Source organism: Eptatretus burgeri, chromosome 6, assembly GCF_056783735.1.
Source record: "Eptatretus burgeri isolate ZD-2024b chromosome 6, Ebu_testis_v1, whole genome shotgun sequence".
NCBI lineage: Eukaryota > Metazoa > Chordata > Myxini > Myxiniformes > Myxinidae > Eptatretus > Eptatretus burgeri.
The window spans coordinates 97,198,239-97,208,042 of record NC_140966.1 but is presented as its reverse complement, the minus strand read 5'-3'; the positions used below and the strand labels follow the sequence as shown (position 1 = coordinate 97,208,042).

General features: G+C 43.4%; 1 protein-coding gene across 2 annotated transcripts in view; it reads right to left on the bottom strand.

The window, feature by feature from the left end:
• The window catches only part of DCTN5 (dynactin subunit 5), a 98,624-nt gene that overhangs the window by 12,977 nt on the left and 75,843 nt on the right, over positions 1–9,804 (bottom strand). The window contains exons 7-8 of one of the 2 annotated variants that reach the window (XM_085886384.1): positions 1,800–1,887; positions 884–1,007 (exon numbers count right to left, since the gene is read on the bottom strand). In XM_085886384.1, the coding sequence (XP_085742510.1) occupies positions 907–1,007; positions 1,800–1,887 (189 nt within the window). In that variant the 3' untranslated portion in view covers positions 884–906. The remainder of the gene's footprint in view (positions 1–883; positions 1,008–1,799; positions 1,888–9,804) is intronic. The other variant, XM_085886383.1, reaches the window with a different exon arrangement.

Genomic DNA, 9,804 nt, shown 5'->3' with positions numbered 1-9,804 from the left:
TCGCTCTCTGCGGTCACGTACATGAGGTAATTCGCGCAGACAGTCTTCAACGCCAGAGCCCACAAACCGCCGAAGTTTCTTCTCACGTTCGAGATTGCCACACCACTCACAGCACATGGCGCCGCCTTCTTTCTCGAGCATAAATAAGGCGATTAATTATTTTCAAAAGGGGCATTTTAATTAACCCAAAACAACCAATTTTCACTCTTGCACTTCCTTGGAGTTTTCTTAGTATGCATGTGAAGTTTCAGGCTGCCAGGTTTCATGGTTTTAGAGTTATGGAGGAGAGACACTGACACACTCTGACATTTATTAGTTTCGATAATTATGGTGCGTGTTAAACCCTTGGCCACAGGAAATTTGGCACAAAACCTCACTTGCAGTTTTAAATTTGCAATTCGTTTTACCAGGGTTCACACTTGGCCCTGATGTTTCATGTTACAAACTGAAACGTCACAAATATAAAGTATTATTAATGTTCTGCAGAGTTATCAAAATCAAGTCATATTACCAAAGCAAGACTGAGGGATACCTTACCTGCAAAAATCTTAGAAATGGCTCGGACATTCAGAAAATGCAGAGACCTACACATGTGCATAACATACTCATTTTGGAAGATAAGTGATGGCATATGGGAAGCTCCATATTTAAAAATGAAGGCATCACCTACTCGTGCAGCTTCACAGTAGACAAAACTGAAGTGCACCTTACTCGCTGGGTAGCAAGACCAGTTGGTGGAACCTTCAGTTTTAAATTTGAAAGATGAGAAATAAAGTAAAAATGACAAATAAATAAATAAATAATAAAAACAGATGAGGAATAAGAATGGTGTTGAGAGATTGCCAGGTAAGATTCAGTGCTTCCGGGCTGTCCATTCACACACCTGTGTCAGCAGATGGTCAGTCTTCAGTTGACTTGTGTAATGGGCAGGTACTGTTGGTAGAAGCTCTTTGTGACATCTGTCATCAACTCTTGTGTGCAATCTGGGAGTTCGGTTGTGAATACTCCTAGGAAGAGGGGGTGGGGGTTTGAAAAATATTGATGAGCACCTACTCGAGGTAGTGCTACTGTGGTGCATTTCCTTCCAACGAGCAACATCGCGACATTTTGTGAATATGCCAGTGATGTCAGTTCCCCACATTTTGAACGAATTGGAGAAGTCCAAAGGAGTTGATGTTGTATGGAATACTTGTGTCACCAGCAGCATCAAAGAGTCTGCCAGACGAGGGTGTGGGGGGAGGAAGCTTGCTGATCAGCACAAAGTCCCTGGAAGCAGGGAAATGTTTCTCCGTGACTGCTCAAACAAGCAGGAACTCTTTGCATTTCTCTCTGACAAGATTATCAACATCGATTTCCCCCCTGATAAACAGGATACGATAACAGCTCGTGAACAATTGATTGTCAGAGCATCTGACCACGACATGCCAACTTGTAACCACGAAGAAGCTGTCACGAGAAAACTGATTCACCGGCAAGAAGCCTTGAAGAACGACCCTCCAAAATGCCTTGTTCGCACTGTGGATACTGATGTCGTCGTAATTGTGATTGTCAAATTATACCATCTGATAACCATGTGCCCTGCTACAAACATATGGGTCGCTTTTGGCACAGGAAAAAAATTTCACTTTCCTCCACATCAATATGATCTCATGCTTCAGCCTTGCCCTTTTTCCATAGTTTCACAAACTGACACTACATCAGCTTTCTACAGGAAAGGAAAAAAAAAAGTTTGCATGGCAATTGTGGAAATGCTATCCGGAGGTGACCGAGGCATTTACCGTTGTCGCATTCACATTCACCTTCACTCCAATAAATTTTTATGCCAACCATTTCAAACTCCAGGAACACTTCATTATCCTTCTCCATGACAGGACCAGCCCCTAAGCTCTGTCAATGAGGCTCAGAAAGAGATGTTGTGTCAAAAGAACAAAGCAATGGAAAACATTCCACCCACGCAAGATGCCTTGTTGCAGCACTGGAATCCCGACAGAATTAGATGGGGACAAGTCTGAAGACGACGATGATTCACGAGCGGTATTTGACGATGTAGATTGTTTCAGAAGTCAAGGATGAGAAAATGTGATAATGTTTGACCAAGTTATAAAAATGATCAACATGATGTGGTACGCGTGACAGGTTATGAGCTGCAAAATGTCGAAAACCCGGTTTCGTTCAACAACTTAAAAAATTTGACCTTTGCATAACCTTTAAAGGTCACCAAACAATGTTGTGGACATTAAAATAAGGAAACAGGATACGTGCTATAGCTTATTCGAGTTAGTTCGTCGAAGAAGGTCGAAAACCCGGTTGGATTCCCACAACTTTGAAAATTTGACCTTTGTGAACTTCAAAGGTCAAAGGTCAAGGATTATGACCATTGGTGCAAAACTTCCTCTGGAACATTCCAGGAACAATATAACATCATATAGGCTATTTGGCATTTCGCACTCCTCGGATATCCATACTTTGATGAAATCAGCGTAAGAACAAACTTGAAGGGGGCGCCATGGGCAAGGTGTTCGAGGTAGAGCAAAATGGTTTCAAGACTTTAGGTGGGGAATGACCTCAAGATTATGCATAAAAAAATATTGTCATCCTAGCTCTCAAAGTTTGGGTGGTCGTATGATTATGTCAAAATTCAAATTTTCTAAGTTCGTGACCTTGTGACCTTGACATTGGGACAAAAATGTAAAATCAAGCTCCGTGGGGCTATGCAGGAGCCATTGGGCGAACCAAATACCGAAACACCTGCCAGATTCGACAAACCCCCGAGGAGAAGATGCAAATTGAAATCAGCAACCCCCGAAAAACACAATTCGCAATTTTCTAAGTTCGTGACCTTGACCCTGGGATGAAAATGAAAAATCGAGCTCCGTGGGGCTATGCAAGTGCCATTGGGCTAACCAAATCCCGAAACCCCAGCCAGATTCAACAAACCCCTCGGAGAAGATAATTTTTTGTCAAAATTCGCAATTTTCTAAGTTTGTGACCTTGTGACCTTGACCTTGAGACGAAAATGAAAAAAAATCGAGCTCCATGGGGCTATGCAGGTGCCATTGGGCTCACAAAATACTGAAACCCGTCAGATTTGACAAACCCCCGAGGAGATGCAAATTGAAATCGGCTACCCCCTAAAAACACATGTTTTTTGGGCGTGGCTCCACCCATAATGGGCGCACCACACCCATTCTCAGGAAAACACAACTAGATCATGATATAAACCACCCACCAAAATTTTATCAGGATCGGATCAAAACCCAGAGCTACGCTCGGGACAGACAGACAGACAAGCCTGTAGGCGGACATGGGTAGTCGCCTAATAGAACCTGACACGATGGGCCCGTTAGATGGGGAATGACCTGAGGATTAAGCACAAGAAAATTCATGATTCCAGCTTCAAAGGTTAATGCTGCAGATTGTTTTTTCGTTAAAATACCCCCACATTTAGAGGTTTTTTGGCCGTTGCTAGGCAACGGAGGGGTCCATAGCAACGGTTCTTTCTCACACATAACTAGGAGATACCATGAACCTTCCATACCAGTTTCATGTATATCTGACTCATAGTCTCTGAGATATAACGAACTTCGTTTTTTTATTGTTTTCGACCAGAGTTCATTCAAAGTCTATCTTCTCCGACAGTTTTCATAGGATCCGGCTGGAAATTTTTGACAACAATATGACTGAATGTACTGCCCACAGTAGCTCGTGGCACGATTTTTGAAAAAAATAATTTTTTATGATTTTTCAAAAATTTCAAAGTCCCGTTGCTCAGCAATGGTGGTGTCCATAGCAACGGTTCTCATTTGCACACAACTAGGTCATGGTATGAACCTACCAACCAAGTTTCATCGAAATCGTCATTGTATTAACGGAGCACTGGACCGAACAGAGGGACAGACAGACAGAGAGGCAAACAAGCCGGTAGGCGGACATGGGTAGTCGCCTACCCAATAGAACCTGACGTGAGGGGCCCGTTCGATGGGGAATGACCTGAGGATTAAGCATAAGAAAATTCATGATTCTAGCTTCAATGGTTAATGCTACAGATTGTTTTTTTCATTAAAATACCCCCACATTGAGAGGTTTTTAGGCCGTTGCTAGGCAATGGAGGGGTCCATAGCAATGGTTCTTTCTCACACATAACTAGGACATACCACAAACCTACCATACCAGTTTCATGTATATCTGACTCATAGTCTCGAGTTATAACGAACTTCGTTTTTTTAGTTTTCGACCAGGGTTCATTCAAAGTCTGTCTTCTCCGACAGTTTTCATAGTATCCGGCTGGAATTTTTTGACAATATGGCTGAATGTACTGCCCACAGTCGGTCGTGGCCCGATTTTTGAAAAAATACATTTTTTATGATTTTTCAAAAATTTCAAAGTCCCGTTGCTCGGCAACGGTGGTGTCCATAGCAACGGTTCTCATTTGCACACACCTGGGTTATGTTATGAACCTACCAAGTTTCATCGAAATTGCCATTGTATTAACAGAGCACTCGACCGAGCAGAGGGACAGACAGACAAACATATCGACGGAAAAAGTGATAAGGGAAGAAGAAATTTCAAAAAAAAAAAAAATTTTTCTGACTCGATCGACGACCCAACATATCGACAGAAAAAGTGATAAGGGTAGAACAAATTTCAAAAAAAATTTCTTGAAATTTTTTTTTCTTCGACTCGATCGACTACCCAACAAACATAGACAGACACACAACAATAACGAATATAGTGGTCACTTATTTTTTTTCGTGAAAATATTTTTTCGTGAATAATCCCAGAGTGGACGGACATGTGCTTCACAATTCCCCGAGGGATTGCTACCAGTGAAAGGACTGTGCATCTGGACACCGATGGGAAGGTCATATCTGGGGCTTGTGAATGTATTGGGTGAGTTACTGTTAATAAAATTGGGATGTATGGGGTTGGTGGAGCTGTGGAAGCTATGAGGGCTGTTACAACATATTGTTTGTTTGGTTCCGGGCTCACGAGAGAAATTATACGTGATATTTTCATATCTTTTGCTAAAAAGAAAGAGAGAAGAGAGAGGAGAGAGGAGAGAGGAGAGAGGGGGAATGAACCAGACTCCTCTCATTCACAGATATTTCTCATATTCTTCTATTTCTTTGAGTCTGATTTGCATTTTGGAAAAGAACAAATATGGTTAACCATTTTGAAAATGCCACTCTTTCGTCTAAATGCTGAAAACTATGGCAGGTTAAAAGTGCCAGGAATACTATGTTTCAAAGACGATTTGAATCACAGACTTCAATCTGGCAATGGCAGGTTAAACGTGCCCGGTGAATAGAACCAAGTCAGTGTAAGCGCATACAACACGTGCACAAAAGGCCTCATTTCGCATTCATACGTCATTTTGAAGGTTGCGTATTGGCCACACAGAAACAGGATATTACAGGTATTCCCCGCTAAACGAAGGGGTTATGTACCTTTGTAACCATTCATTATGCAGGACCTCATTTTCCATGATTTATTATGGGAAAATTACACCGTTTGCCAATCGTAATGTGTCGGTCTAAAAGCAAAGCCATATGCTTGGAATAACGATGGCTTTAGTTGCAAGTGACATTGCAATATTATTTACCTAAAATCGAGACAATAACAATCATGAAGTTAATTTGGTTGCAACACTTAATAAAACAATGTGGAGTCCAACTTTCCACACAAGAAGATGGTGACAGGAGGTAGTGGATTTGATGGTTATTTTTAACCCTTTAATTCTGAACAGTTAATTGTTCGCAAGCCTTCTGAAAAGTTAATCCCGCATTAAAAAGTTAATCGGTGGAAAAAAAAAAAAAAAAAAAAAAAACCACATCCAACTATCAGCCATGGAAGTGGCATTGCACAATCACCATGGCACTGTGACGGCTCCTTTGTTGGAGCTACTTTTAAGGGGAACCCAAATCACCCAGATGTGATTTGGGTTCCCCTTGCCATCCCTTCAACATCCAGATCACCTCGATGCTAATCTATCGCTTGATAACCCATCAAAATAGATATGATGTGTCTTTTTTCAATTTATAAAGCAGGTAATTTTGCAATTAAAATATGAAATCTTCTTCTTTATGATAAGCCGTGACGTCTTACCATGAACGCGAGCACCACTTCCGTGTTGTTTACAGGTTACCTCGCGATAAGATTTAAATAAAACGGCAAAATTTTTTCGAATTTCTTTCAATATGCTGAGTCGATGTGTCCTTGTTGGTTGTAGTAATGCAAACCGTGATTGTTTCATGGTACATCAATGGCGGAAACACCCCTAGTTTGACAGAAAATGTACGAGGTTTGGATGAAATACCCACATGTGGATCGGGGCTACAAAATGTTCGCTTTTGTGCTCAGAACATTTTACGAACACTGTTATGAAACAACAGAGAGGGCAAGCTCTTGTGGTCATCCGCCACGATTGAGAGAGAATGCCATCCCCACGATCAAGAGGAAGAAGCAGCCGTTGCTTGAAACTGTAACACCATCTCCACCCAGCTACCAGCACATATACACAGACAATTTTAGCGGTGAATAAAACACCTGTTGCCATTGCCAGGCAGTTACCACAAGAGCACCTGAAAATAATTATATATTATCAACACAAATTTCAACAAATCAAATGAATCACCATCTATTTATAGTGGAGAAAAAGTATGTATATGTGTCATCTACTCCCCAAGAAAGGATTTGACCGAGGATGATAAAACTTTCAGGGTACCCCCCCCACCACCTCCACTCCACCACACAATACCCACCACCATCCTGCACCCCACCCCTCCACCATCCCCCACAATATCGACAAACAGAATGATCAAAAAAAATTGTCAATCATTTCCGGCAGCACTCGGGCAGACTGCCACAACCCTGCAGCAGCTGAAGTCCAGGGTCGACCCAGAATTGTCTTCCAATGGGTCAAGGCCAGAGTGGTTGGCAGAGCATGCTCTCATCTTACCATTGAATGAGATATCCACGAATCTGTCAATCGTCTGAATGGCTGAGTTCCCAGGCCAAGAACAAATCTACAAGTTGGTGGACACTGCCCGAAGTGACAAGGAGGCATTGCAGTATCCAGTGGAGTTCCTGAACACCGTGAAGATACCTGGGATCTCACCACACCAGCTCAAGCTGAAGATTGGCTCACCCATCATGGTGCTGCAGTCCCTGGAACCACCAAAAATGACAAATGGCACATAATGCATTGTCACGCGTCTGCATAAAAATGTCATTGAGGCAACCACCTCCTGTGGTCCCTATAAAGATGAAGTTGTTCTGATATCATGCATCCCACTCATCCCAACTACATCTTAACTGCCATTCCAGTTCCATCTGCAGTTCCCATGCTGGCCGTGCTTCTCCATAACAGTGAACAAGGCACAGGGCCAGACATTCAAGGCCATTGGTGTGGACCTCTCAATGTCCTACTTTGCTCACGGAATGTACTATTTGGTGGAATCTTGCATAGGCTGTGCTGCCAAGCTCACAATTCTGGCACCCAACAACCAGACTCAAAATGTTGTCTATCCAGAGGCACTGCAGTGGTCATTATTGTGTGGTATTGCTTTATTTTATCGTATGACAACGTTTTGACTGTTAGTTTATATTATAGATTGTACATATTGTATTAATTGTGGTATTGCCTGCTAAATTATGTGATTAATTAATTGGAATTATACATAGTACCTGGTCCGACTTTTCGAAACTCTAAATTCCTTCTACACAAGGTGTATGTGTGGATGTGTGTATATATATATATATATATATATATATATATATATATATATATATATATATATATATATATATATATATATATATATATATATATATATATATTGTTACGGTTGTGGAAATTCGCATTACACCATAAAGAGTCCTCAGGTGAGATCTTGATAAGTCCATGTGTAGTTTGCCCACACCCGTTGTATAGAGGGAATTTATGTGATCCATTCGGGCTGCGATCCTTCAGTTTGTCGTTTTTCTTTCTCTATTATTAATTTGAACAAGAACAAAACAAACCAACAACGACGCTTGTGGGTTTTTCCCGCCATTTTTCCCCACGCTTGGTGTGAAGGAAGGGGGGAGGGCAGCTCGCCGCCGATTGGTGGATGAACAGCGTGAGGCGGTCGGGGTGAGGGAACGCCCCTTTTCGGGAACCTTCTCGAAGGAAGGTAGAGCCGAAAACGGGGCGGGGCGAAGGGCGGAGCCGGCCCCTTCAAAAAGGAACGAACGAGTTGGTCTTCAGTTGGGTTGGTTCAGAGTTCAGTTGGGTTGGTTCGGAGTTCAGTTTGGTTTGAGTTTGGAGTGAGCCTTCTGGTTCTTCGCGAGCTCGTTGTTCTGCGATCTTCGCGCGAGCCATGGGACCCTGTGCGCGAGCGCGGGAAGTAGCGCCGAACGAACCCCGTCCGTTCCCCAAAAACCCCGTCCGAGCTGTCGGGCAGACAACGCGAGCTACGCGCGGGACAAGCTCGGTGCGCCACGCCAGGAGGAGACAAAGGAGGGACTCGAGGCTGCGGTCCCCCAAGGCTTGGACGACGCGCCCAGGGAAGTCGCGACTTCCTTTTCTTTTGGGGTTTTGTGTAAATGTCTATGGGTGGCGCCAGTCTTGTAAGTAGAAACTGTGTAAGTGTTGCCGTGTGTAAATAATTCCCTTTTATTCGGTTTTAACTCCTTCTTTGCTTTTGTTGCATAATTGTATGGCTGTATATACGTGCTTGCTTTGTGTCTGTGTGTGTGTGTGTGTGTGAATAAAGTGCTGCTTGTTGAACTGTTTTCTCACTTTGCTTAGTCTCCTTCCTTTTATTGAATCTCCATCTTGCATCACGTAAAGGATTGATAGTGGGTTTAAAACACCCGGTAATTAATCGGAACCGTCGAGGCCGACGATAACTCCGCTCGGTTATCCCTGTAATACGGAACGAACCGCTTAAGCGGTTCGTGTCCGGAGTCGGCCTGTGGCGTGGTACGATCGCCCGGTCGACCACTCGCGCAGGTACTTCGGTCGGTCGAATTTGGCGAGCAACGCTTTCCTGTGCGGGTGGGCAATTGGCACGATCGTGGTGAGGTTAAACCCCCGCCCGTGACTGGCTCTGGGCGATAGTTCCTGGAGGGTCACGACTGAATTGTCCGTCCGGTGGGCGACGTGTCGCGATTCGAGTTGCGTGGCTGATCGCACGCCGGCGGGCGCGAATTGGCAACAATATATTAGTTGCGGTTCTGGAAACCGCATCCTTCCAAGGAAATGGCATCCATCATGCAGTGGTCCCCAGACAGTCATTTCATTAATATACGTACAGTTAGACCTTTCCCTCATGTCTAATGGGTCAAATGGGCCAAAGTGCATTGTGCGGATCTCATAGTTAGCTCTGATTATATCTCTATCTTCATGCCTACTCTTTTCCTCTTATTCCTGAAATAAATCCAAGCAGGCACCGCACACAGATGGTCACTTCTGAAAACTGCAGCAACACCCTCCACGTATGCGTCCTCACAGAGGCCAACACAAGCATCAACTACACGATGGGACAGGTGCAGGAATGCCGTGCCCGGGGGAATAGAAGAACAAAACACTAAACACAAACGCTGTACAGAACGCATGAGGTGCGTTCTTTTCAACCCATTTCTGCATCTAATAATTATATCTCTCCTCTTTTCAATCCAAATCTCCATCTAATACTTATATCGATACTCTTTTCAACCCAAATCTACATCTCATAATTATATCCAATTCTTTCCTTCAATTCATGACACAGAGCAGGGCTGGCACCGCGCACACCGCCTGTGATAAATAACGGCATGATC